The sequence below is a fragment of the Galdieria sulphuraria genome, assembly GCF_000341285.1.
Source record: "Galdieria sulphuraria unplaced genomic scaffold scaf_58, whole genome shotgun sequence".
NCBI lineage: Eukaryota > Rhodophyta > Bangiophyceae > Galdieriales > Galdieriaceae > Galdieria > Galdieria sulphuraria.
In genome coordinates this window covers 22,130-48,164 of record NW_005178417.1, presented here as the reverse complement: position 1 = coordinate 48,164, position 26,035 = coordinate 22,130, and the positions used below count along the sequence as shown (strand labels likewise).

The 26,035-nt window shown below is 38.4% G+C and overlaps 16 protein-coding genes across 18 annotated transcripts; 11 read left to right on the top strand and 5 right to left on the bottom strand.

Moving 5' to 3' along the window:
• The first annotated feature begins 34 nt into the window (after positions 1–34).
• Positions 35–1,169, top strand: Gasu_55960 (uncharacterized protein). The gene is made up of 2 exons (XM_005703269.1): positions 35–1,031; positions 1,079–1,169. Exons 1-2 carry the CDS (start codon positions 735–737, stop codon positions 1,097–1,099), a joined length of 318 nt encoding a protein of 105 aa, XP_005703326.1. The 5' UTR covers positions 35–734; the 3' UTR covers positions 1,100–1,169.
• A 76-nt stretch (positions 1,170–1,245) lies between these two features.
• On the bottom strand, positions 1,246–3,204 carry Gasu_55950 (60S ribosomal protein L3). Of its 2 annotated transcripts, XM_005703268.1 has the most exons (3): positions 3,142–3,204; positions 2,536–3,094; positions 1,246–2,482 (listed from the first exon to the last, which is right to left on the bottom strand). In XM_005703268.1, the coding sequence occupies exons 2-3, from the start codon at positions 3,089–3,091 to the stop codon at positions 1,872–1,874; spliced, it is 1,167 nt and encodes a 388-aa protein (XP_005703325.1). In that variant the 5' UTR covers positions 3,092–3,094; positions 3,142–3,204; the 3' UTR covers positions 1,246–1,871. The 2 variants fall into 2 exon arrangements, with proteins under 2 accessions (XP_005703325.1, XP_005703324.1); XM_005703267.1 differs by having other exon boundaries at positions 2,536–3,204.
• A 10-nt stretch (positions 3,205–3,214) lies between these two features.
• On the top strand, positions 3,215–4,119 carry Gasu_55940 (pre-mRNA-splicing factor 38A). Its single transcript, XM_005703266.1, has one exon. The coding sequence runs from the start codon at positions 3,240–3,242 to the stop codon at positions 4,074–4,076; it is 837 nt and encodes a 278-aa protein (XP_005703323.1). The 5' UTR covers positions 3,215–3,239; the 3' UTR covers positions 4,077–4,119.
• A 1-nt stretch (position 4,120) lies between these two features.
• On the bottom strand, positions 4,121–4,704 carry Gasu_55930 (U6 snRNA-associated Sm-like protein LSm4). 2 transcript variants are annotated; one of them, XM_005703264.1, is made up of 5 exons: positions 4,678–4,704; positions 4,586–4,627; positions 4,378–4,532; positions 4,222–4,328; positions 4,121–4,175 (listed from the first exon to the last, which is right to left on the bottom strand). In XM_005703264.1, exons 1-5 carry the CDS (start codon positions 4,681–4,683, stop codon positions 4,153–4,155), a joined length of 333 nt encoding a protein of 110 aa, XP_005703321.1. In that variant the 5' UTR covers positions 4,684–4,704; the 3' UTR covers positions 4,121–4,152. The 2 variants fall into 2 exon arrangements, with proteins under 2 accessions (XP_005703321.1, XP_005703322.1); XM_005703265.1 differs by having other exon boundaries at positions 4,121–4,328.
• Positions 4,705–4,713: 9 nt separating this feature from the next.
• On the bottom strand, positions 4,714–6,084 carry Gasu_55920 (acetyl-CoA C-acetyltransferase). Its single transcript, XM_005703263.1, has 3 exons — positions 5,919–6,084; positions 5,596–5,871; positions 4,714–5,540 (listed from the first exon to the last, which is right to left on the bottom strand). Exons 1-3 carry the CDS (start codon positions 6,046–6,048, stop codon positions 4,741–4,743), a joined length of 1,206 nt encoding a protein of 401 aa, XP_005703320.1. The 5' UTR covers positions 6,049–6,084; the 3' UTR covers positions 4,714–4,740.
• A 10-nt stretch (positions 6,085–6,094) lies between these two features.
• Positions 6,095–7,813, top strand: Gasu_55910 (alpha-L-arabinofuranosidase B). Its single transcript, XM_005703262.1, has one exon. The coding sequence runs from the start codon at positions 6,119–6,121 to the stop codon at positions 7,484–7,486; it is 1,368 nt and encodes a 455-aa protein (XP_005703319.1). The 5' UTR covers positions 6,095–6,118; the 3' UTR covers positions 7,487–7,813.
• A 1-nt stretch (position 7,814) lies between these two features.
• Gasu_55900 (uncharacterized protein) lies at positions 7,815–9,239 on the top strand. Its single transcript, XM_005703261.1, has 3 exons — positions 7,815–8,354; positions 8,407–8,438; positions 8,491–9,239. The coding sequence occupies exons 1-3, from the start codon at positions 7,837–7,839 to the stop codon at positions 8,556–8,558; spliced, it is 618 nt and encodes a 205-aa protein (XP_005703318.1). The 5' UTR covers positions 7,815–7,836; the 3' UTR covers positions 8,559–9,239.
• A 44-nt stretch (positions 9,240–9,283) lies between these two features.
• On the bottom strand, positions 9,284–10,374 carry Gasu_55890 (15,16-dihydrobiliverdin:ferredoxin oxidoreductase). Its single transcript, XM_005703260.1, has 2 exons — positions 10,010–10,374; positions 9,284–9,953 (listed from the first exon to the last, which is right to left on the bottom strand). Exons 1-2 carry the CDS (start codon positions 10,328–10,330, stop codon positions 9,336–9,338), a joined length of 939 nt encoding a protein of 312 aa, XP_005703317.1. The 5' UTR covers positions 10,331–10,374; the 3' UTR covers positions 9,284–9,335.
• A 360-nt stretch (positions 10,375–10,734) lies between these two features.
• Positions 10,735–12,601, top strand: Gasu_55880 (uncharacterized protein). Its single transcript, XM_005703259.1, has one exon. It carries the CDS (start codon positions 10,737–10,739, stop codon positions 12,417–12,419), a length of 1,683 nt encoding a protein of 560 aa, XP_005703316.1. The 5' UTR covers positions 10,735–10,736; the 3' UTR covers positions 12,420–12,601.
• Positions 12,602–12,834: 233 nt separating this feature from the next.
• On the top strand, positions 12,835–14,209 carry Gasu_55870 (trehalose-phosphatase). The gene has a single exon (XM_005703258.1). The coding sequence runs from the start codon at positions 12,964–12,966 to the stop codon at positions 14,170–14,172; it is 1,209 nt and encodes a 402-aa protein (XP_005703315.1). The 5' UTR covers positions 12,835–12,963; the 3' UTR covers positions 14,173–14,209.
• A 115-nt stretch (positions 14,210–14,324) lies between these two features.
• Gasu_55860 (transcription factor E2F) lies at positions 14,325–15,709 on the top strand. Its single transcript, XM_005703257.1, has 4 exons — positions 14,325–14,418; positions 14,467–14,860; positions 14,913–15,059; positions 15,115–15,709. The coding sequence occupies exons 1-4, from the start codon at positions 14,359–14,361 to the stop codon at positions 15,642–15,644; spliced, it is 1,131 nt and encodes a 376-aa protein (XP_005703314.1). The 5' UTR covers positions 14,325–14,358; the 3' UTR covers positions 15,645–15,709.
• Positions 15,710–16,334: 625 nt separating this feature from the next.
• Positions 16,335–16,990, top strand: Gasu_55850 (uncharacterized protein). The gene is made up of 5 exons (XM_005703256.1): positions 16,335–16,424; positions 16,474–16,540; positions 16,596–16,691; positions 16,743–16,826; positions 16,877–16,990. Exons 1-5 carry the CDS (start codon positions 16,356–16,358, stop codon positions 16,918–16,920), a joined length of 360 nt encoding a protein of 119 aa, XP_005703313.1. The 5' UTR covers positions 16,335–16,355; the 3' UTR covers positions 16,921–16,990.
• A 44-nt stretch (positions 16,991–17,034) lies between these two features.
• On the top strand, positions 17,035–18,589 carry Gasu_55840 (uncharacterized protein). The gene is made up of 2 exons (XM_005703255.1): positions 17,035–18,416; positions 18,467–18,589. The coding sequence occupies exons 1-2, from the start codon at positions 17,056–17,058 to the stop codon at positions 18,474–18,476; spliced, it is 1,371 nt and encodes a 456-aa protein (XP_005703312.1). The 5' UTR covers positions 17,035–17,055; the 3' UTR covers positions 18,477–18,589.
• A 54-nt stretch (positions 18,590–18,643) lies between these two features.
• Positions 18,644–21,524, bottom strand: Gasu_55830 (ATP-dependent Clp protease ATP-binding subunit ClpB). The gene is made up of 8 exons (XM_005703254.1): positions 21,355–21,524; positions 21,150–21,305; positions 20,985–21,101; positions 20,532–20,936; positions 20,168–20,476; positions 19,921–20,118; positions 19,660–19,867; positions 18,644–19,600 (listed from the first exon to the last, which is right to left on the bottom strand). Exons 1-8 carry the CDS (start codon positions 21,505–21,507, stop codon positions 18,747–18,749), a joined length of 2,400 nt encoding a protein of 799 aa, XP_005703311.1. The 5' UTR covers positions 21,508–21,524; the 3' UTR covers positions 18,644–18,746.
• Positions 21,525–22,214: 690 nt separating this feature from the next.
• On the top strand, positions 22,215–22,859 carry Gasu_55820 (DNA-directed RNA polymerase II subunit G). Its single transcript, XM_005703253.1, has one exon. The coding sequence runs from the start codon at positions 22,304–22,306 to the stop codon at positions 22,823–22,825; it is 522 nt and encodes a 173-aa protein (XP_005703310.1). The 5' UTR covers positions 22,215–22,303; the 3' UTR covers positions 22,826–22,859.
• A 45-nt stretch (positions 22,860–22,904) lies between these two features.
• On the top strand, positions 22,905–25,286 carry Gasu_55810 (dynamin family protein). Its single transcript, XM_005703252.1, has 2 exons — positions 22,905–23,345; positions 23,400–25,286. Exons 1-2 carry the CDS (start codon positions 22,925–22,927, stop codon positions 25,214–25,216), a joined length of 2,238 nt encoding a protein of 745 aa, XP_005703309.1. The 5' UTR covers positions 22,905–22,924; the 3' UTR covers positions 25,217–25,286.
• The last annotated feature ends 749 nt before the right edge of the window (positions 25,287–26,035 follow it).

The window sequence follows — 26,035 nt, the reverse complement described above, 5'->3', positions numbered from 1 at the left end:
AAAAAACTCTCCAACTGAAGAGAATATTATGTCCAAACACATTGTAGTTGGTTGCCTAGCCTAGTACAAGATTTCATTGGCTTTTATTGTTAAAAAGATAAAAACTAGAATTTCATATTACAATGAGATGTTGCAAACACCCAAGATTTCCAGGAATAGGGTTGATGCATCAAACTCATATTGTGATGGTGTAATGGTTCGATATCGTTCACTATTGTATGTATTTCTTTGTCCTGCAAGAATTTAGAAAACTACAACTTGTCGAGTTTGGAAAACATTATATCTGGGTGTCTCTCATATTTTGCAGCCTGGTAACTATCCTCAATTGACTTTGTTATTATATGTTGGGATAATCTTGTGACAACTTAGTTTCTATTGTATAGGAGAATAGGAAATTCCAAAAAGTTTTCATTCTTACCTACAAGTTCAAACAGACTGAAACAAAACTGAGACAGGCCAAGGCAATTATTTTCAAACTATACGGTTAAAAGATGAGGGTTTCGAAACTGCTTTGAACTGTTGGCAGTAGTGTATAAAAGATTAAGCAGCAGTCGAGGGAAATCTTAGTATTTCTTTATTTATAGTTTCCAAACTATCTATGATACTTATGGCACTTCCAAACTTGTGTAAAGACAAATAGTGAAAACCGCTATCATGTTGACAAGTAATAAATAGAATAGATGCTCATGGGGAAAGGGTGGAGCGTTTCCCTATTTTGAAAGATAAATGATTGTATGGCGCCCTCTTTAAGTAAACTTTTGGTTTATCCTTCGGGAGTTTTAGTTCTGGGTACAACTGTTGTTCTCTGTGGTATGCAATATAGTAAGCTGCCACGGGAGGATATCCGACTGGGGAAGATTCTCTCTTTCTCAACAAGTACACCCGTGACACAGACAAACAACCAAGTGCAAGGAGAAGAGGAATATTCTAAAGAATGCGACTGTCTTCCTCTTTGGCAATGTATGACAAGTGGCCAAGACGACTGCTCTCGACTAGAACAGGAGTTGAGACTTTGCATGCAACGCAACAAGGTAGGAAAATATATTGAATACGGTGAAATATTCACGTTCTCGACCAGAAGCGTTCTGCTCAAGTATAGAGAAGAACGGTGAAGTGTGAAAATAAATAAAGTTGTTCTTAATTATTTCTACACGCACCCTCATTATCATCGTCCCCAGAAGTAACTTTTCTCCAGAAGCTAAATTCGATTGGATTCGAACTTACTCGAAGCTCACATGGATTTTCCTTTGCCCAAAACTTTTTATAATTATCTTCCCATTTGTCAATTGTCAGGTGCACGCATTGTTGGTGGTTGCAGAATGCCTAGTCAAAAAGAACAGAATAAAGGTATAAAAATATCAGCAGACGGTTACGCTCTTCGACTGAACGGCATTCGTCTGGACGTCGAGGGCAGCCTAGTGACTATGGTGGACGCAGACGACTTGAGAGCACTCATGTTCAAAGAGAGCCTGAAAGAAAAGTCAAAGCTGCACGACCCAAAATTCTTTAGAAACTATTATGAAGAGAACAAAGACTATTTCTATTATATGACGCATACGGAGAAGAAAATGTTTCTATCCTTGGAAGTTGCTCGAGAATACGCTTCTCTAGTGGGAAACGCTTTTCTACAGAAATATTTGGATAAAGTCATAGAACATGAACACGCATACTAAGAGAATGAGTTGTGTTGCTGGTTTGTGTTGTGTAGTATGTTGGTTCTGCTAAGGAGTCTGGAAATATGCTTCAGTCGGCTCCTTATTTGGTTTCTCTGTTTGTTTGTTTCTTTTACACAGTAGCTGTATCGGCTATTGTGTTGCTAGTAAATAAATAGAAACACTTGTGTCGAAACTGAGCAGTCTTTCCTTTATGCGTCATACGCGAGGTTTCAAACTACCTAAAAAGCGCTGTTTCTCTTGATGAGTTTGGAATCGTCCATGTCCAAATTTGCTTGAAGTATCGATAAACTTGAGATTGATTTCTTCTTGAGCATATCGACTAGTCTGTGTATACAACGACTTTCGCAGAGTAATAACGCGCTTTCTTGGTCCTAAAACAGAACCCCTAACCATTAGAAAGTCTTCATTCACTATACCATAATGAGGGAATCCGCCTATCGGAGTAATCGCCTTTTCGGTCAAATCAAACTCAGTACTCCCACTTTTCAAGTTGTTTCCTTTTGCTATGCGGTATATCTTCAGATTCATCTGTGTTCGATGATGATATCCATTTTGTCCTGCTCTAGGAACTGAGAACTGAATTCGTGCAGGATGCCATGCACCAATACAAGCCACTTTGCGCAAACCACGATGCGTCTTTCTAGGAAGTCTCGTAACTCCCCAACGATGAATAACTCCTTCAAAACCTTTGCCCTTTGTAACTCCAATAGCGTCAATCATTTCGTCCTTGGAGAAGACTTGGTCAACTGAAACAGTCTTCTCAAACAACCCTGTCGCAAAGTCTACCTTTTCTGCCACCGTTCCACCTTGAACACTTTTCAAAAACTATTCCTGATCGACAAGGGTTCATTTTACTCACCATTAACTTGAATTTCTGCAATATGTGCTTTCTTTTGTCCGATATTCAATTTTCTCATTTGTGTATGCACGAGAACACGAATAACTGAACAATATTTCTTCATTTTCTCCAAATCTCTCTTGATGGCTTCTCCACCTTGCTCGTATTTGACCTTTGCATATTTAGTGAAAGCCTTCTTTTTACTCTTATACCAATTCTTGTAAAAACGACGTTTGCACTCATCGCTCAAGTGTTCTGCCCATACTGTTTTCAAGGATCGAAGTCCCCTTGGAGTTTCAATATATCCAACGATACCGACGACGACCATAGGAGGTGCTTCAAGAATAGTAACAGCTTCAACCACTTCCTTTTTGTGAAGTTTGCTGCCAGGCTTATCTACATCACGAACAACATGGGTCATCCCAGCTTTATAACTTAGAAACCCAGTCAGGTGGCAAGGCTTTGATGAGTCATCTTTTGGAAATGCCTTTATCCGTCCACGTTGTCTCCTAGCCCTCTTTCTCGGAAGGAAACCCAAAGATCCGTGTCTTGGTCTCTCAAATTTTCTGTGCGACATGACCTACTCTCTATCAGAATACTGTGCTATAAACTACAAGTTGTACGGACTATGGAATGCCAAAGGGACTTTTGCACTCCCTTCAATCGACGACGACGCAAATGCGTTTTCCCTTTTTTCATATGAAATTGTTTCTCTTTTGGGTGATATGGCCAATCGTACGGATCCGTTGGCTATTCATGCACACGGTTTCGATCCACAGTTCTTGATAGATAAAATAACAAGAGAAAAAATATACCAATGCGCTTATTGGAAAGCAGAATGCTTTGGTTTGACTGCAGAAACATTGGTAGATAAGGCTGCAGAACTAACTTATGTGGGTGGGTTGTACGGTCCACTGAAGAAACCCACACCCTTTATCTGTCTCATCTTGAAACTTTTACAACTAAGTCCTGATAAGGAAATCATTCACCAATATTTGCAACAAAAGAAATTCAAATATCTAACTGCTTTGGCAGCTTTCTATTGGAGACTTGTGGGAAACGGAACGGACGTGTACCGTTGGTTGGAACCACTGTATGAAGACTTTAGAAAACTTCGAATTAGGAGAGAAAATAAATATGAACTCATTCACGTTGACGAATGTATTGACGAACTGCTTCAAAAAGAAGACGTATGTGATATAAAATTGCCTCGATTGCCCAATCGAAACGTCCTCATGGAAGATAGACTGCTTGCACCAAGGAAGAGTAAACTGGAACAAGAACTGGAAGAAGAATTGCAACAAACCGACCCAGCTATAGAGAAGCAAAGGTTATACTCAGAAAACGAACCACGGGAAGAAAGCCGGCAACCGACAGAGCCAAAAGTTTATCGGTCTTTGCGTTTCAGAGACCTACTGGTTCAGGCGAGTAACCGCACCAAGGGTCGTAATCTTATGGAGCAAGAAATACAACGCAAGTTGGAAGAATCTTCGGAAGAAGCTAGGTCTTTAGCAGAGTGGAATCGACTTCGCAAAGAACTTGGTTTGCAACCACTCAAGTGATGAAAACATCCCGTTTTTTCATATCTATTTATTTTCATACAAGAAAGCTTCAACCGTTATTCATTTTCGTTTCAAGTTATGAACCCCAACGTCGTTTTCCTAAGAGCAGAATTGTTTAGTAGCTTTCTTCTAAAAACTTTGTTACCTCTTGAACCAGGTCTCCTATTCTTTGGAAAAGAGGAAGATTTATCAGTAGTTTGACTTTGTTGATCAGTCAAGGTATCCACAATTTCTTCAGGAACTCTCAAATACCTTTTTCCTTGTCAAAAACAGAACAGGTTGTTGACGAAAAAGTACCTACTTGACAGTATTTCCTCGTACATAAATTTCGGCAATTTTCCAAAAGCGATCACCTTCTCGTGAAGTCCATACTACTTCTCTCAAGTTCAAGTTCATCCATGAGTCAATATTCACCAAGTGACCATTGTACGTGTCGCCACTCTTCAGTTCAACCAACTTGGGGTAGATAAGTTAGTAAAAGACAAAGGTAACTTCTCAACAGAACTAACCACTGGCTGACCTTGTGCAGCTTTCAATAAAGACAAGGGTAACTTTTCAAAAAACTAAACATATTTCCAAAGTGAGCCAATTTGTTACGTACCACCATATTGAATATTTCTTAGGATTATTCGCAACGAGTCGTCTTCGAAATGAAAAATCTATTTTATTCCATTTGAAAAACCAAAGCAGAAGCACCACCACCACCATTACAAATAGCCGAAACACCAATCTTTCCTTTTCGATGCTTTAGTGCATTTAACAAAGTTACAACTATTCGAGCACCACTGCAGCCGAGTGGGTGTCCTAAAGCTACAGCACCTCCAAATACATTCACTTTGGCAGGGTCCAGGCCTAATATCTTCATATTTGCTAATGCTACAACCGAAAAAGCCTCATTGATCTCAAACAAGTCAACGTCCTCTATACGGATACCGCCTGCATGTTTCAAGGCCTTGGGAATCGCCAGCGACGGTGCGACAGTAAACTCTTCTGGAGGACGCTCAGCATCACCAAAACCCAAAATTCTAGCAATTATCTTAACTCCCAACTCATTCGCCTTTTCTTCTGACATCACTACAACAGCTGCAGCTCCATCACTAATAGATGAGGCGTTAGCAGCTGTTACGGTTCCATCATTTTGGAAGACCGGACGTAAACTGGGAACTTTATCGTACTGAACTTTGGTATACTCTTCGTCATCGAGCACAAACTGCGTTCCCTTCCTCTTATCTTCAATTGGAACTCCTATAATCTCGTCTTTCACGAATCCACTTTCATTGGCCTCATGAGCTCTCTTATAACTAGAGATGGCAAAATGGTCTTGGTCTTCGCGAGTAAAGTTGTAGGTCTTTGCACAGAGTTCTGCAAAATTACCCATATGCTTATCCCCATATGGATCCCATAGTCCGTCTTTGATCATACCATCTACAAGCTCCCCATTTCCCATACGATACCCAAAACGCGCTACATAAAGAAACAGAGATTCAGGTGAATGGGCAAAGGTTACAAAGAGAAATACCTTTTGGCAGATAATAAGGAATCATTGACATATTTTCAAAGCCACCAGCCACAACAACATCTGCAATTCCCAGCCATATGTCTTGTACTGCTAACGCGATGGCACGAGAACCTGAAGCACACACTTTGTTCAACGTCATACAACAACAAGAAGGAGACAGCCCTGCTTCCAAAGCTGCTTGACGTGCAGGTGCCTGGCCTAAACCAGCATGGCAAACATTTCCCATATAACAATATTCAACCAAGGATGCTTCAACTTTTGCTGCTTCTAAAGCTCCTACGAACGCTTTCAGATATCACAAAATTGCTCTTCAAATCCGTTACCTTTTATGGCTATAGCACCTAGTTGTGTTGCAGGCACGCTAGAAAGCACACCTCCCATAGCACCTATTGGGGTTCTCACAGCGCTGACTATGACAGCACTACGTCCTTTTGGTATATCTAGTGTTTTCATATGGCGCCAATTTGCGTAGAAAAAAGAATTCTTTAAGAAAATGAAATTGGTTTGAGGATTGGCATTGATGATGATAGAACTTATATCCAAGCTATTTAGCGAGCCTTTGAAAGACTTGGAAATTTCCAGACAAGCATCAGTTGTAGGTACTTTTGAAGGTTGGGGAACTTCTCTGGCTTGGTTTGCTAATGTGGTTGGCAAGGGACCTACAGAATACAAGGAACAAATTGCAGACCTTCTCTTTGACGTCCAACAAGGTTTGGGTTTGAATATTGTTCGTTATAATATCGGTGGAGGAGAGAATCCCAATATTCGTGTGACACTTGAACCGAGAGCTTGTATCCCTGGTCTATATACAAGTGCCAATCAAGTTAGTTCTCTTTCACTTGAACAAGATGCCGGCCAGTTGTGGTTTCTTCAAGCAGCTGTGAAAAGAGGAGTTGACAAGTTGGAAGTATTTTCCAATTCCCCTCCCTATTTTATGACGAAGAGTGGTAGTGTAACAGGAGCAAGAATGTCATCGGAAAACAACTTGGTCGAGAACCAAGTGGACAATTTTGCAGAATATCTGTGTAGAAGTACTCAACTAATAGAGAATAGTTGTCATATCCAATGTGAAAGTATAGAACCATTCAATGAACCTCTGTCTAGTTGGTGGAAACTTGGAGGAAGACAAGAAGGTTGCTATTTTGACTGTCGTTTGCAAGAGAAAGTAATAGACAGTCTCTATCATCAGATTCGAAAATGGAACTTGGGCTATTGTATTGCCGCGCCAGATACTTACAGTGTAGAAGAGGCTAAAAGGCTTGTGAATAGTTATTCGTCACAAACGCTATCACAACTGAATCGTATCAATACGCACACTTACAATGCAAAGGGACGTAGGAATCTGTTGGATATGTGTTCCAAAAGACGTAAATTGTTATGGGTTTCAGAATATGGAGATAATGATGGTTCTGGCATAAGTCTTGCACAGACAATAATCTCTGATTTGAAGGAGCTTCATGCAAATGCTTGGATATATTGGCAAGCTGTGGAGGATTCTTCTGCTCCTCATTGGGGGTTTTTAGTTTGTAATCTTAATCAACCGACTGGAAATGATTCTTTCACTATTCAAAAGAAGTTTTATATCATGTTACAGTTTAGCAAGTTTATTCGTCCAGGCTTTCAGCAGATTGATATAGATGATGATACGACCGTGGCATTTCGGTCACCAGATGAAGCCAAAATTGTTTTAGTTCATGTACAGAGACAGTCGAACACATATCATCTTTGTTTCAAGGATTTTGATAGAGAAAGTTTTGCACAAATTTCCGTTTATCGAACGAGTTCACATGAGAATATGGAAAGAATTGGATTTTATCAACGATGGCCGTTGCAACGACGATTATCTTTGTCGATGGCAAACAACTCAGTTACCACTATTGTAGTATCTTAAATGTATTTTCACATTTGTTGAATAAAACTAACCATGTTGTTGATGGAGTTGGTTCCACTGAACGGTTATGTTTTGGCGCTGTCTCGTTCTCTAAACGATATACTGCAGTTTGTTTAGAACTCCTGAGAGCGCCAATAGTAATAATATAGACGAGAAAGTTCGCTATCCCGATTTCTACAGCAAAGTGGAATCTGGCATAGAAGGTTTTCTTCGTTACATTCGACGGTTTTATTTGTAAAGTGTCTGAAAATTTTAAACGTAAAGTTCGCTATACTCCTTTTTTTCTTATTCCAAAACAAATAGCTTTATAAATCATCTTTCGATATTTGTGTTTATTATATTACGAAGGAATGAGAATGGATAGTCGTCGGTCTCATCGCCAAGCTCCGATATCACGTTCAGTAGACCAAGTGTTTCCCAACCCTTCTTCTTCTATCAGAAAAGAACAAAGTGACCACTATGAAAGAGTTCCTAGTCAAAAAAGGGCACCCTATTTTTCCAAGAATAGTGAAAAGGAAGACAAGTCTTTTTATGAACAGTTGAGAAGACAACGTGAACAAGACGAAAATAGTGACTGGGAAGAGACACCTGGTTCCATAAAAGCACCTGTAGTTTTAGAAGATGAAGACATCGAGTTTTTGGATCAGTTAAAGAAGAAAAAGGAGGAGAGTTTTCGTTCACTAGATGAACAAGTGGAAAAGTTTAAGGAACGACGTCACAACACGGTATTATTAACTGCACAAGAACAGGTAACGAGAGAACGGGATACGGACTTCGGTTTTAGCAAAAGTATTTCTGTGCCAAGTGCAGGAAAGCGCAAGTTTGGAAGGCTACCAAGATATTTGAAAACGAAAGAGAAACGAGCCAAGTGCGAGTGTTTTTTTATTTACTTTTGTATACTGATATTGTTTCTATGATAGGGTTGAGTCAGCTGAGTCTTGTATTTTACCAAGTAAATACATTTTAGTTGTGAATTCAAATGATATTCATTAGATCTTTATTAGGTTTGATTCCGTATTCAAGCAATGGATCGGAAGAAGAGGAGGAATCACACAAGTCTCTCGGTGAGTAGCAGCCACGGAGAGCGTGTCCCGGTCACTTTTTGGATGAGAAAAAATGAGTGACGAAGATGACGTGTTGTGATCGAGACACGTTGTGATTTCCGTTCCATTTTCGTCAAAAATGTGATGAGCTGCTTTTGGGATATTTTTTCGAGGAAGTGAAGAGGGTCTGTAATACAAAAAGTGTATATATGGAGGATATTATATCCAATGGAATAGTAGATATAGAGTACTCCGATATATACCTCTCTACAGTATTATCACCTAATACGTTTTCTTTGTCTCTAAAAGGGACTCCTGTGGATTTGGAAAAAAGTGGGTCTCTTAATAACCTTTCAGATGCAACTGGGAGTCAGCATTCAGTAACTGGATATAGCTTTTTAGCTTTTGCTGAAAAATATTTGGACATGCCTAGCCAAAGGATGGACTATTATGATGGTTTGCCTTGTTCCCTTTCTTCTTCTACTTGTTCACCTACCACTAAAAATGTTCCTAAAACAACAGACCTCGGAGTATCTTATGTTTCTAGTTTATTTGGGAGTTGTGTTACAAATTGTGAGTGCGAGGAGGCAGAAATTAGTGAAGAGTTGCTTCTACAGGAGCAAACTAGTTTAGGAATAGAAAACAAGCATGATTATCATAAAGAAGAACAGTCAAAGAGTATAAACTATTCTCGAGTATCAGAATGTGATGTAGACAATGAACATGATTTGTATAATCATTGGAATAGGCAGGAGGATAACTAAGAAATACTCAACCAGTAAACAATAAAACTATTTATAAGATATTCAAGTCTTATTATCTAGACTGCTCTCATAACGACTGTTTTCAAACAGAAATTCATAAACAAAGCGATGTGCCCAAGTACTTCCAAAGTAAGATCGAAACAAGCTCATAGCAGGATCCTTCTCTGCTGAATATCGATCATATTCACATTGTAATTGCCAAATGATTGATCGAGACTTGTCATCTTCAACTGTTTGTTTTGCAAGTGTGATATACAAGTCTAAATATTCTCGAAAGGCAGGAAACAGTCTTTCGTAGATAGGTTTCGTGGAATCAAATCTACCAAACAACAACTCCTTTGAAAAAAACCGATTTTCATCATAAAAACGACTCGACATTCTTCCAGCAAGATCTGCATATCTTTCTCGAATGGGATGAAGTGGCTGTATATATTTATCAAGATAATACTGATCATTCATCAAAGGTTGAAAGTCCATAACACACAAGACATTTTTGCCCCCAAACGATAGAAAGTCTACCCCCAGTATAGGAAGTTCTAAACTCGATATTGGATACCATACTGCATTAAACACTTGAGCAGCAACTCCTGCATCCAAATAAGTTAAACGTATTTTTCGAAACTTTGGACACTGATAGCACCAAGATTCTATTCGAGCTGGCTAATAGTAAACAGCTAGAAGCAACTACAGAAACGGACCCCAAGTGGATTTCTTACCTTCTTGCTGCTTTGAGCACTTGCCAAAAACTCTGACAAAGGATAGTCTTCAACCGTTTCAAAAGAAGCAAATAAAGTATTCTGCATATCTTCTAAAAAAGGAGAATAAATCATAGGAATATCACTTCCTGCAACGGAGGTTTTCCACAACTTTCTATTCAAGGAACTGACAAGAGAATTGGAATCCCGAGTTTCTTCAGAAATACACTTGACTCTATAAGCTAAAGTATGGTTATTGCTGTAGTTGCCGAGTGGAGGACAAGAAGCACGGTTAAGTCCTCTTTGTTTGTGAGTCGTTGAAAAAATGTTCAAAACAAACATCGTGAATAATAGAATGCAATCTGCTCAGATTGCCTAAATCTTATCTTTGTTCAATATGTTTTTGTATAGTTAAATAATGCAGGAAATCATATAGAAAATTGCTATTGAAGAAGATACATTCCAAAGAATGTGTGGAAGAGTCTGCTTTGAATCTTAATAGCAGCTTATATATAAAGGATAGTAACGTAATCAACTATCTATAGTGTGGTTGTATTGTTCCAAACAAACAAAAGATTTGAATACATCATCTTCTAAAGTGACCGTTATCCAAATCAGTCTGAAAAGAATGTGTCATGCAGATCATTGCGCATCTCCTTCTTAAGCAATACTGCAACTTGTTTGTTTTCCTTCTTCCGTGGACTCTTGTAAGAATATGAAGGTATCATGTATGTGTTACCTTTGGAGAATGATGAACTTCAATTCTTTATCTAAGAAACACTGGAAAACACAACCAATTTCGAAGCGTTCGAATGGAAACCAACTTCAGATACTTTCCTTGGCTATTCCGAAGAGTTTATCCAGTAACTATCACTTCATGGAAAGGAAACTAAAGTTTTTATTCGATAATCTCCAAACAAAGCTATTCTTTTTACAACGGGAACTCGACAGACTATGGAAAGAACAACCTTTGGACCCCCTCTATTCCAAAAAACAGCCTTTCTTTCCTCAAGGATTTCGTATTCTTGTTTTATCTTTTTGTTTGACAATTCTAGTAGTGAAGTTTGCGCAGTTACTATATGATTGGGTATCTTTCATCCTATCGATATTTATTTCTGTCTTCCATACTCCACGTGTAGGCAAGAACAAGACGTCTTCTAAAGTCAATTCTAATATCCAAATGAATAACAATACAACTCGATTCCGTAATGATAGCTTTACACGTGTTTCCACAATTCAACAAGAAAAAGAAACTGTCGAATGGCTCAATGCATCGTTGAAAAGATGTTGGAAGTTGTTCAATGACATTCTGCAACCCGAGGCAATGAAGATATTACAAAAAGTTATTCAAGACGCACTCGAAGAAGAAAGAAGACCTCTGTTGCAATCCATAGATGTAGAAAGTTTTGAATTGGGAGGACGTTCACCTCTAATTTTTGGTGTAGAAGCTCTTCCCACCAGATCCGATACTGAACTTGTATATGAGTTCGATTTTAGATATGACGGTGACGCAAAACTATTGTTATTGGTTCGTATCGGACCTTTTCGACGATTTTGTCTTCATATTCCAGTGATAGTTAGTGGACTGGATGTCGATGCTACTTTTCGAGTTCATTTGCGTCTAACACAAGAGAAACCATTCATAGGAGACATATCTTTAGCACTTGTCAGACAACCTAGGTTGAGTTTAGTGCTCAAGCCATTCAAGATTGTTGATATCATGGAAGTTCCTGGTTTGAGAGTCTTTTTGCGAAGACTATTAACCGTTGAAATTCCAAAGCGTATGGTACTGCCCAATCGTCTGATAGTTTTCAAGTTGCAGCCGGATTCGAATATTAAAAGATCTATTTTGAAGAAATTATCAAAGAAGAAGAAGGACTATGTCGGTGTAGTAAATATTCTATTGTATGGAGCAGTTAGTCTCGTAGGAACCACGACTTTGGGTCTCTCCAACCCTTTTTGTCGTATTACAGTTGCAGACAATACTACTCGCAGTAAAAGTGACAAAAACACTTCTGAACTTGGACGCAAGGGCGATCCTGTTTGGAATCAACAGTTTGAAATGCTTGTTCGAGATCCAGAAAACGATTCCATTCTATTTGAAGTAATGGATCGTTATGGAATGCGATATCGTACTATTGGAACTTTTGAAGTAATGATTTCTTCGCTGGTTGAAGGAAAGAATACGGAGTTATGGGTTCCTTTACAAGAATCTGTAGGTTCCGATGGAAGACTTCATGTCTCATTGTATTATAGAAATTTTGTGGATGATATTTCCCTCTTTTCAGAATCGGTTGATGCTCTGTACATGAACGAGAATGAATATTCGGATGGAAATGCATCGGAAGCATTGGATAAGGATATCATAGAAAAGAATGATGGTAGTCTCAACGAAGAATCAAACGCAACTACTATCAACGGCTCCATATAGACTGTTGATGAAAGCCTAGAAAATATAGAACAATCGAACCAATATTCGTAGCCATTTATCTACATTTTCTAGTCTACAGTTGAATGACAACATCTATTCATCGTCATATTTATCTCAATGAATATAGTTTGGATATTGAATTGTTTCAAATGATCTAGTCGTATAAAGTTTGTCAGCTTTCTATTCGAAAACCACGGGACACAAACCTTTCAAACTTTCTAAAACAGGTATCATTGAATAATAGGAAACCATTGTTTGAACAAAAGACCCGATTACAGCAACCTTTTTGATGCGTTCCAAACATTAAGTGCTTAGTTGTGTCTCTCGTCGGTTGCCGTAAGGGTTCAAGTTTGAGGTAAATATCGGCCCAAATTAATATTGATACAGGCATGCTATTGCCAGCCTTTCTTTACCATCCCTTCTCTCATTACGTCCCTCTCCCATTTGCATGGTTTCTAGAAATTTGAGCTAATCCTTGTGATGTTCTAATTCACCCATTCGGTGTTATTGGATCCAACTCTATCCTTGGCTGTGTCGTTGTAAGATGCGTAGTGGCAACAGGTCGCCAAGGAAGGGAAACATAGAAGAAGTTGGCTTACTTTCAACTTCTAGAGGTAAAGCCACTCTGAATAAGAATATTCCAAGTCCCCAACAGTCTCGAAATATTCACGTACCGTCGTCTTCCAGTTTTAGAACCTTGTCAAAACTGTCTTCTCCAGCAGCTTCAGATGCTTTGAGGTTGGCAAGCGCTTTAGAAAGATTACAAGAGATAAAGAATAAGATTAACGGTTACAGACCAATATTTTTTCTTGATTTTGACGGAACTCTCGCAAACATTGTGTCCAATCCAGACATGGCTACATTAACAACCGAAATGCACGAAACTTTGAGACGTTTGGCAGAAAAGTATGCAGTAGCAATAATATCTGGCCGTTCTCGCAAGAAATTGAAGGAGTTAGTTGACCTACAAGGTGTTAGTGGCTTGTTATATGCTGGTAGTCATGGTTTTGACATTGGCGTTCCTTCAGACGAAGTTGGTGGAGATATATCGTACCATCCTAAGTTGGCTGAATCTTTTTTGCCGACTCTAAGAGAAGTTCGAATGAGAATTATGTCGGAAGTTTTACCCAAGTTTAAGGGAGTGACATTGGAGGATAACGCCTTTTCACTTTCTATTCACTACAGGAATATAGTCTCAAGAGATTCGGAGTCAGGAGATGTTCAAATGGAAGTGGACCGTTTGGAAAGTGAAATTGATAGAATCGTGGAACCGTTTCGAGACCAACTTGAGAAAACTTTTGGACGGAAAGTATTCGAAATTCGTCTCCTGCTCAACTGGAATAAAGGACAAGCGGTGCGTTGGTTACTGCATATCTTCAGTAAGGGAATTTCGGAATCATGGAATGATAAAGTGCCGCTAAATGAGAAGATTAAGGAGACCCAATTTTTGGCAGAGTATCAGGATCTTTCTCTTTCTTCTTCACCTCTCGAAAACATGGAAGAGATTTTCCTACAAAACAATCTCGAAACGCACAAGTCACAAGCCAGTTGGTATTCGGAAAGTAGTGACTCTCCCTTTTTTCCTTTGTATTTTGGTGACGATATAACAGATGAAGATGCTTTTCAAGTTCTTCAAGTAGAAAATGGAATTGGTATTGTGGTTACAGAAATATCTAGACCTACAGGTGCAAAGTACCGTTTAAGAAATCCCGATGAAGTACAACAATTTCTTGATAAATTTCTTACTGAATAAATTTCAACGAAAATGATCCATCTCACCCTAACTTTCTATCGAATTTATGGAAGCTTTCTTGCCTAATCGTTTTGGCGCCAAATGAATGCGTATGTAGAAAAATGCGATTTGTCATTGGACATTGATGACACGAATAGAAGACTCGTTTCATTTCATTGTTTTTGTCTTTTTCCTGAGAGGGATTGCATGTTTGGAACATCGACTCCACTCCTGAAAAGAAACAGACAGTATGTCAATGACAATACAGTAAGTCTTCTGTTGATAAATGGTTCTTCTTTGACTGACAATAACCAGGAACTCATTCCAATGATAACGACAAGAAGAAGGGGCAGTCTTGTCAAGAAAACTCTCTTTGCGGAGAATGATCTTGCAGAAAGTCGGAACTGTAGTCGACAAAGGCCTCCACAGAGAGCGTCAGCTGCTATGGCTCTAACAAACTGGAAAAATCAGATGTTTCTCGATGACGATGCAGAAGAGTCCACATTGTGTTCTTCTAGTGAGAATATGGCGAGAAAGAGAAGGAATTTGGGGAAACACACCAAAACAAAAACTTCGCTCTATATTCTTACTTTGCAGTTTCTAGACATGCTAAGACGGGAGGGTTTGGTTAACCTGAACAAAGCATCTATTTTACTTGGTGCAAAGAAGAGGCGACTTTACGATATTACTTGTGTTTTGTATGCCATGGGTGAGTACAAAAAATACTATGCTTTTTGGGTAATTGCAACTACATTTTTCAGGATGTGTCTGTAAGCCAAAGAAGAATTTTGTTGAGTATCGTCATATTGATCATCGAATTGCAGATAATAATATGGATTTCTCAAGCATGGTAAGTTTTTCACATCATAAGGGAGAATTTGGTGGTGAAGAATCAGCATACTTGTCAAGTAAGTTTCGTAATATTATTATCAGAATATCATATGTAAACAAAAAAATATCAAGATGCTGTTTCATTGAGCGAAATAGATGATGCTTTATATGAAATTTTGCGCAGCTGTTCGAGTGATTATAAGGATGATTACATTACAGTTGTTCTTTCAGGAATTGATATGAATAATATCAGTGTTACAAGAAACGAAGGCGACATAGTTGAAATCGAAGTAGTATTCTTAAATGACGATCCAACCAATACCATATTCTGGCAAGAGACTAGCGTCTACTACAAAAGTAACATCTGGCACAGAACCCAAATATCCGAAATAGAACTTGGCTTCCGTCCGATTCAAGAGTATCCTGAAGAAATGTTTTCAGGAGAGCATAGAAGTCGTCCTTTCACTGACTTGTATTTTAATGGACATCTTGAAACTCCTTTAGCTTCCATTCCAATGGAGGACAATGCAGCATATTTGGATAATGTTGAACTTTCTCAGGACTTGCTAATATCACTACTGGATGATGAACAAAGGGATTCGTCCAGTGGTGAATTTGATACATTTCATTGCATAACCACTCCCGTCAAATCAAAGGCTTGAAGGTTTTTATTCAGAATGATGTGTTTGTTTGATAATGGTAATACTGAAGTGACACCGACATTGTAAAGAAGCTAGTTTCTCCATTGCAACTATCGATATCTCTCTCATTGGCTTGTATTTGGTGTTCATATAACTCCCAATGACTCTCTTACAAAAGGGTCATCCTCTTCATTGCTTTGTTCATGAAGCTGTTGCTGCTGTATTCAGTTATACTATCAATTTTGGTTCAATAAAGGCTAAGATAGACGTCAACTGAGAATATGGATTTGATATTTGAATTAGCTTGACTCGTTATTACAGAAATTTCAATGTAAAAATATTGTATGGAAACACAAGTATCATGTACCAGATGAAATTTCCCTTATGGGAACTCTTGATAGAGTCACAAAAACATTATCTCCGTATGCTTGGAAACAAGATTTTGCTAAACATTTTTATTGCTCATCTATCCTTTCTAGTCCATCAAGAATAGTCGTATTTAGTTGTAACTGTATCCTTAGATGGGGCATTCCAATCAGGTTATGATGCTTCCTATCAGTCTCCATCGTAAACTGTCCATCTTCAATATTGTCATCAAACTATATACAGAAAACAAAAAATATAAAAAAATTTATTAAATTTCCAAAGCAGCAAGTTCTGCTGCTGCTGTTGTTGTTGTTAGAACAAATACATTCTCTTCAGCTTACCAATTGTAATCGAATCTTTCAAATTATGTCCAACCTCTACTCGTTGGTTCATCAAGGCAGAGAACGACTTAACCAAGCGTACGAAACTGGAAAAGTTAGGACATTGTGCAAGTAAAATGATCAAAATTGAACCCTATTTATAGGCACATTCCTTGTTGACAGTGGAGCAACTGAAAAGTTTTGACGAAAATATCACTCAACACACCAAAGGTAGGTCCTTGTAACACGTGAACCAATCGTTTGTTCGATCTTATCAACGTTTGAGGCTTTCTTGAACAATCTTGTATCGCACTAAAACATAGTTACCCTTTTCTCATTACCGGTTTATCGGCCGCTGTCATATTCTATCCCTCCTTAAAAGGTAAGGTTCTGTTGTTATGGTATCTTTTGATGGAGTCTCAAAGTCTGCGAGTATGGGGAGCTAGAACTGCTTTTAGAAACTCTTTTGTCTTCGGCAGTATTACTGCAGTGTCCCTTTATCCTGACTTTAAACAAGGTGAGACGGAGGTTACGTTGCCAGTTAACGTTTCATACTCACTTTTACAGTGGTCCAGGGACTTGATAATGTATCTCAAGACACTAGTCAATAACATATTGTACTGATTATTCATAATAAAATGACAAAACTTTGTTGCGTTTCATAAATACGAGTCTTTAGATTGGAATGATGGATATGCATTGTTGTTCTTATTCTTATGATTGGAAGCTTCCTTCTGTGAGAAAAGATGGAAGAGGATCTTGAAAGGCTTTTGGAAGAAGAAAGTCGCCAAAAAGAACAAGAGGACTCACGAACATTGCAAGAATTCTATGAAGAAGGAAGTCGTGGACTAGATGAATACTGGACAGCGTTAGTTGGCAATCATGAGGACGACGAACTGGAAGCACTTTTAGAACAAGAATTGCAACAAAAGCAACTAGAAGATAGGCAACAAAGTCAACAATCTCTCAACTCATCAGGTTCCAAGGAAACGCTTCAGTCCAATGGCGTCGTCACTTCCTCCAACTCACCCTTGTCAGTAACGAAGCGAGTTTTTCAAGTTGAAGAATTTTCAGTGAAACCTTGTATGACCCATTCTGCAAGTGAATGGCGTGAAGATCCTGAACAACCTCCTTTGGCACTACAGTGGACGCAAGAAGAGTTAGATTTGTTCTGTCAACAAGCCGTCCGCTTAGGTCCCTTGGCACTAGAGCAGCCCTGGTTGCTGGCTAAATATATACCGTCCAAGAATGCTTTGGAGTGCTTATTACTTTATGAAGCTTTACGTCATGAACAATATGAGGTCAAACTTGTGTTACATCCCAATAAGTTTATCGTCCAAAAAGCGGCTCATCCTGTTACTTCCAAAAGTCATAAAGATACCATGCCAAGTTTGACTTGGGAACAACTTGTATGGCAATATCAGTGGTTGATATCTTCAGTTGTGAAAAGGGGTTTTCCTACACCTTCAGCGTTGAAATGCTACGAACCTTGGTCAGCTGATTTTTGGCTACGATTGAGTGTAAAGGAACGACGTTTATTAGCTCTCGTCGACTGGCATATATTATTAAGCTTTTGTAACACTATTCGTTCTTCAAATTGTCCGCCAGTTGTTGGAGCCGATCCTCGAGTGTTTATACGAATATTGGCCTACACCTGTGACTATATGCGATATATAACACGAATAGCGTTGTCATTTGCTGTTGCTCGTAGTAAAATGGAGGCTACTTCTTCACCCGTTGTTATGAATATGTATCACGTTTCACAAGCAATCGATATTGCTAATGAATATTATCGATATCGAGGAAATCATCGCTTTTATCTCGGAACCGAATGGATGAGACATTCGATTCGAGAGTATTCCTCTTCTTACGATATTCTCGAAAAGAATAAGGATAATCCTCTTCCTTTGGATAATTTTTACGATTTGGTATTATTGGACTACGGTTGGTTAGATGGAAACAAGCACTATGCTTGTGTTCCGAGATCGTTGCAAGTTGTACCTCCAACGGATTTATATTTTCAAGAAGAGTGGTGGCATCCACAGCGACGTCCAACCTATAAAGATTTGTCCAATCACTTACTTGTTAGGAGACTAGTTCAGAAANGGTTGTCTTTATGGGTAGGAGAAGGGACTATATCAGAAGCTGAATGGAAAGAAAATTATGAGTTTTGTGCGCATCCCGTATCCATTGCTCAGACGAATACTTGTCAAGTTCCGTTGTTATGTCGACAGTGGATTTGCAATGCGGGTTGTTATTATTTAGCTTACCAATGTCGTCAGTTGGTCAAGTATCTATGTACTATTCATGACAGTAGTTTACATGCCACTTTAAAACCATCCAACTGTAATACTCATACAACAAAGCCGAGGGGTATTTATTTTGAATACTTTCATTGGCACATGTTACAAACGCATTTAGAGGAACACGTTTGGAATTAAACTTCATTCTCTTGTTCCAAAGATGAAGAAGGATACTTATGGGTTGTTGAGGATGGCGAGTGATTAGGTTGTACAACGAGTGCATTGCGTTGTTCTCCATTCACATGAATATGAACAGTTTCTCCCATTCGAATGGAACCTTCCAACATCATCTTGGCTAAAGGTTCCAATATTTGACGTTGAATAACGCGACGCAAAGGCCTTGCTCCATATACTGCATCATAACCACTTTCTGCTAACCAATCCACGGCGTCCTTGTCCATATTCAATGAAAGCTCATTCTCTTTAAGTAACTTTTCTAATCTACGCAACTGTACATCTACAACTCCTCTCATCGCTTGTCTATCGAGGCGATTGAATAAAATAATATCGTCCAATCGATTAAGGAACTCTGGTGAAAAATAGGCACGAACTTCTTGTAAAACTTCTTCTTTGGCGTCCACCGATGCAACTCCTTCTGGTAAGGATGCCAAGATAGGAGCACCCAAGTTGGAAGTCAATACAATAATCGTATTTCGAAAATCTACTCGACGGCCTTGTCCATCCGTTAAGCGGCCATCGTCTAACACTTGTAATAATATGTTACTAATAGCACGGTGAGCCTTTTCAAACTCATCAAATAATATCAATTGATAAGGTCGCCTTCGAACAGCTTCTGTTAATTGCCCTCCTTCTTCATATCCAACATAACCTGGAGGAGCTCCAATCATTCTAGCTACAGAATGCCTTTCCGAGTATTCTGACATATCCAGACGAATCATTGCATTCGGATCATCGAACAAGAATTCCGCCAAAGCTTTACAAAGTTCTGTTTTACCGACGCCTGTTGGTCCCAAAAACAGAAACGAACCTATTTTTTGAACAATGAATATGCGACAGAAAGCGTTGAAAACATAAGTATCCACATACCGATAGGTCGTTCATGAGAATGGAAACCGGCACGAGCCAATCTAACTGCCGAGGCAACTGCATGTACTGCTTCATCTTGTCCAACCACTCTTCTTTTCAGTTTATTTTCCATATTCAACAGCTTTTCCTTTTCTCCAACTAGCAAATTTTGAATAGGAATACCGGTAGACTTGGATATAACATTAAGAACATCCTTTTCTGTCACAGCCTATCATCCATCACGAAATATAGAAATTCACTTGTATATGACAAATCAAATACCTCTGCTAATAAAGTAGACAGCTGTCCATCTCCTTCCTTTGGAATTTTACTTTCCACATTGGGAATAACGGAATATTTCAGTTCGCTTGCTCTTTCCCAGTTACCAGCTCTTTGTGCCAAATCCAACTCCCTTCGAAGTGCCTCCAACCTTGCTTTGGCTTCTTTGGCTTCATTCAATGCTCTTTTGTCTTGTTCCCACTATAACATATAAGGAAAACAGACCTAGCTCTTCTTCATCTTTCCTTACCTGTCGAATGAGTTCATCTCTCTTTCGTTCCTTTTCTTCGATTTCCTTCTCTGCTTGTTCCAATCGTTTCTTGCTATTCACATCCGACTCCTTTCTCAACGCTTCAATTTCTATCTTTAGCGTCATAATAGCTCTATCCAAGTCATCAATAGGCTCTGGTTTGCTTTCTTGTTGCATTTTCAAACGACTAGCTGCTTCATCTACCAAATCTATTGCAGAATCTGGAAGTTTTCTTTCTGTCATATATCGATTGGCATATAAAGCTGCAGTGACCAAAGCACGGTCAGTTATACGTACTCCATGATGAACCTAACCAAAAACAAATATCATTCCAAACCTCGCAAATTCATTCATACACACTTACTTCATATCTACTTTTCAAACCTCGCAATATATTGATAGTATCCTCAACAGTAGGTTCTGCAACAAACACTGGCTGAAACCGACGAGCCAATGCTGGATCCTTTTCAATATATTTGCGATATTCTGATAACGTTGTTGCACCCACACAATGCAAGTCTCCTCTAGCTAGTGCTGGTTTCATCATATTGGAAGCATCCACGCTACCTTCTGCAGCACCTGCACCCACCAAAGTATGAAGCTCATCGATAAACAAGATAATTCTTCCCTTTTCATTTTCTATATCTCTCAAAACAGATTTTATTCTTTCTTCAAATTCACCGCGAAACTTGGCTCCAGCGACCAATGCACCCAAGTCGAGCGCCAACACTCTCTTATCCTTGATACTTTCAGGAACGTCTCCCACTGCCTAGGTTGGAGTTGTAAAGGAAATTATCGAAAGCTATATCACAATTACCACTCGCTGTGCTAAACCTTCTACTACTGCTGTTTTCCCAACACCTGGCTCACCAATCAACACTGGGTTGTTCTTGGTCCTTCTTGACAGTACCTGAAGAGTTCTTCTAATTTCCTCCTAAACAAGTCTTCAGCCCTTGCTTTATTGAACTTGATAACTATCAACCTCTCTACCAATAACAGGATCCAATTTTCCTTGTTTTGCAGCTTCTGTCAAATCTCTAGCGTACTTTTTCAAAGCTTCACCTGCTGGTACTGCTTCTGGAGCTACCCAACTATGTCCCATAGGATGTTGTCCTCCACCATAAGAAAACCCACGTCTCTAACTATTATGGATTTCAAACTATGGTTATTTTATAGAAAACACTTACCCATGGATTGAAATATGTAACACCTGCTGGATAATACTTGGTAACTTGTGAACCGAGGAGTTGTTTCCAAATGGGCCTCAAAGGAATTCTCATCTCCAAACGAATCATAAGACCGAAAGAGATCTTATGCGGAGTGCACTTGAGTCTTCTCATTTTTATCAACTTAAAAACTTGTTCATACATAGAAACTATAATCTACTTTATCTCATTATAAAATACTTTGGAATCATACAACAATTATTGTTGGAGAATGTTTTTATAAATATTGAATTTTCTGTTATTTGTTACTGACCAAGTTGTTCCAATTCCTTCCGTTATTTTCACAAGTAAACTTGTACATTACAAGATCGTGATGTTTTGAAGCATAGCTTACTTGAAAAACTTGATACAAAACACAAGTTATCGAACACAGCTATATAAGACAACACCTTTGAATCGAATGCAACGGTTCCAACATCGTATTCAACCAACTTGTGGCAAACAGAATCCTAATCTGTCCTATAAAATATATTCATCACATCTAAAGTAAATATAATGGTTATGCAGCCTAATCACAAGAATAATCCAATCCTGAGCTAGTAAACGATCACCAGTGAAAATAGTTCCAATTAGTCATTCTTCGTAAAGACCTTGAATAGTTGTTTTTTTCACTTTAAAGTGAAATTACCATTTAGAAAAATTCACAAAAGTTGTCATAGAAAAATATTTGTACAGCTCCATTCACTTTAGTAACTCTTGTTTTCATTCTTAAGAAACATCGATGACAACTCTGAACGACCTTTGTGTATGGATTCCATATTCAATGATGACCTACTTTATTCTATTCACAATATTTATTAAATCTACTTGATTTCTACAATTGGCAGTTGAGCATTTCAACTCTCTCGCTTCATATCCATTTGGGTGGGATATCGTCACTTGCAGTTTTGGCGTCATCACTTTCTACTCTATGGGTTTTTTTCAAGTGGAGTTGACCAAAAATGTCCGAGTTCATCCTCGTCACTTTCACTCTAAATTAAAGGAAACACTCATACAGACTTTGATGGATGAAGTAGAAGGAACCGTTTCTGGTCGTTTTGGGTTTGTAGTATCTGTGTTGGAAGTATTGCAGCCATTACCCAAAGGAATATTGCGAGAAGGATTTGGTTTTGCTGTTTATCCTTTAAAATACAAGGCTTTGGTATTTCGGCCCTTTAAAGGAGAAGTACTCGATGCTGTAGTTACCAACGTTACTCGACACGGTATATTTGCTCAAGTAGGACCACTAACTATATTTGTATCACGACATCAAATTCCTTCAGATATGACACACGACGAAGAAACTGCTAGTTATATCAGTGTAGTTGAAAAAGCTGAACGAATTCAACGTGACTCTGCTATTAGACTTCGGGTCAATGGTATCAAAATAGATGCTAGTTCATTTACTGCTGTAGGAACTATATTAGATGACTATTTAGGACTTATTGAATGATTTCTTCGAGTGATGCATACTTTTATTGTATTTTGAATAGATTCATATATATATATATATATATATATATGTACATTTCTTGGCCATTTCCATATCCGTATGTTGTCGAGCTTTGGGTTGAAGTTGTCAAAAACTGCCTCGTCACTTGTGGGTCGCTATACTTCATACTTATTGCATAGTCGTTCTTATTTAGTTTCTTTATGTTGTTACTCGTCTTCATGGGTTCCATCCAACTCCAATCTTCTTCTGGAAAAGACTCGGAGTCATGGCGCCTTTTGTACAACACTTCGATCACTTTGTCAAACTTCAAACAGTACACTCAACAAACTATCAGAAATAGCGGATGCTGACTTGGTTAGAAGGGAACGATTTGTATTACAAGGATTCTTGAGTACTTTGGAGAAATTTCCATACAAAAACGAAAGAGATATCAACCTATTAAAAGAAGTCATCAGAAGACTTGACGGTTTATTTTTATTGGTTGTCGTTGGAGAATTCAATTCAGGGAAATCAAGTTTGAGTAAGTTTTATGATTCTCTTTGTGTGTTCCTGTTGGGTTGAAACTGTCAACTAGTCAACGCACTATTGGGTGGACACTTTTTACCGCAAGGTCCAACACCAACAACTGCACAAGTTAGCCTTGTCAAAGGTCCATACTCTTCTTCACCAGATGCCGATAATTATGAAGCTGATTATCATATTTATTCAGTTCCTGTGCCTTGGTTGAAGTATATGAATATTGTAGATACTCCTGGGACCAACGCTATTGAACAAGCACATGAAATACTAACCAAAGAATTTGTTCCTAGAGCAGATCTTATTTTATTTACAACTTCTGCAGATAGACCTTTTAGTGAGAGTGAAAGAAGATTCTTGGAAGAAATACGTAATTGGGGAAAGAAGGTCATCATCGTGCTCAACAAAATTGACCTTTTAATGGATAGTGATCAGCCAAACAAAGACTCTGTTCAAGCAGTGGTGCATTATGTAAGAGATCATGCAAGAATATGGGTTGGAAGTGATCCACAAATATTTCCTGTAAGTTCTCGACTCGCATTATTAGCAAAAGAACGTTTACATCCCACTACTACTACTACTACTAGCAGTAGTCGTAATCATATGGATTCGAATACTATGTTGGAAGCCAATCACCTATTGGAAGCGAGTCGATTTCCTAGTTTAGAAGCCTTTATCACCAAAACATTGGATGACCGGGAACGTTGGAAGATCAAGTTGGAAACTCCACTTGCTTTGGCACAATCGATGCAAAAGACTTATCAGACTTTGATCAAAAGTAGAAAAGATATTTTGGAAAAAGACTTGTTGTGCATTTCAGATATTCAAGAATCGTTACAGATGTATCGAGAAGACTTTAATCGCGAGTCTCAATCCCAATTGGTTCGAATAGATAATATTATATTACGTTTGCAACAACGAGCTAGTCAGTTTTTTTATGAGCGCATTCAATTGAGATATAGTATTCCTTTATTGCGAAATAATCAGAGTTTGTCACCTGAATTGGAAAGTGTATTGGGTAATACGGCGGTAGAGTTGGAACAGGAAGTGTTAGCAATGGTTGGTTGGTTACAAGAAAAGAATCGAAGACATTGGAAAGAAATATCTCGATTATATGATCATCGGTTGAATTGTCGACAGAGAGAGTTGGAACCAACACATTCATCATCCGAGTCTGGAAGTTGGAATGGTCATTGGGTGAGTGCGTTGCAAGATCTTTCATTGAATTGGATATCGAAGGAAATGGATGACTGGGATATGGATGCTGAGTCTAAACGTCAAATGACATTGACTGAGTTGAAACGCGCTTCGACAGATTTATGGCATGAAAAGTTTTCATCGCAAGAAGAAGCACAACGTTTGGTTTTACATGTTCGCAAGTCATTATTGACGATGTTTAGTGCTCAAGCTGGTGCATTAGGGTTATTAGGAACACTTTCTATTTTATCCACTTTGGACATTTCTGGTATCATTTTCACTTGTGCATTAGCTATTGCAAGTACAGGAGTGTTTCCTTATAGGAAAAAACAATTTTTACGAACTTTTCACTCAAAGATGGATCAGTTTCGTCATGCTTTGAGAGAAGAGATTGAGAAAGAATTGCGCCATCAGTTGGATCAACATATTGTTACGATAGAGAATGCAATGGCACCTTTTTCACGTTTTATTCGTTCTCGCAAAGCAATGGTACTAGAAGAAGAACAGCAGTTGAGTCACATTGCATCTCAAATAAGTATGATGAGAGATTTGATATCCAATCGATTTGAAAGTGAGCCAAGTACACCAACTTTACAAGAGTCAAAGTCGCCTTTATCCCATCCATCTTCGAGTGGTTTTTCATCTGATCATTCGTTGACACAAGAAACCAAACCTTGAGATAGTCATGAATAATAAGATACTCTCTATATATATATATATATACCATAATAAATCAATTGGATATACAGATGGACAAGGAGCTATTCTTTATATAGAAATGGATACCGGGATATCTCCAAAATAGAATATACAATTGGAAGGAGAGGAATATTGTACATTGGATGCGATGGAAGGAGGAACAAAAGGCAAAGCTTGAGCTGATAATGAACTTTGTTCTATTTCCATATGATTGCTTATATCAGAAGAGCATCGCATCGATGTCTCATTCTCTTCCTTTGATGGGATAGAAGGGTTAGTTTCCTGGACAACCAAATTTCTTAGTTGTTGATAAGCATCGTTCCATAATTCTACTTCATCTTGAGAATGCTGATGATGTTTGTAATGGGATACAACGAGACCCATCACTGATATCTTTCTAAGTTTTGAATGAAATCCTATTTGGATGTGATATTCTTTCAAGGTTTTTTCTTCTTATGGATGGACTTACCTAACCATTGGGCCATTTCATAGACATCCAATACAAAATAATAAGGAATATTGCGTTGTTTACAGATGAGAATCATTTCCACTATTTTGCTTTCCAACTTTTCCATTTTATCCGTATTCTCTACATAATTGGCAATCAATACTACTTGAATGATTGATTTCTTGATTGCTCTCATGGTTTCTCTTATACCCAAACAATAAGGACGCCTTGAATCCAACCGAGTAGCACAAAGTTGTCCCAATCTTTTCAACAATTGACGAGCAGCCAAGTCTAAGAGTGTTTGAGTATTATTATCATTGCTGGTATTCATCCAGGATTTTAACTCCGTT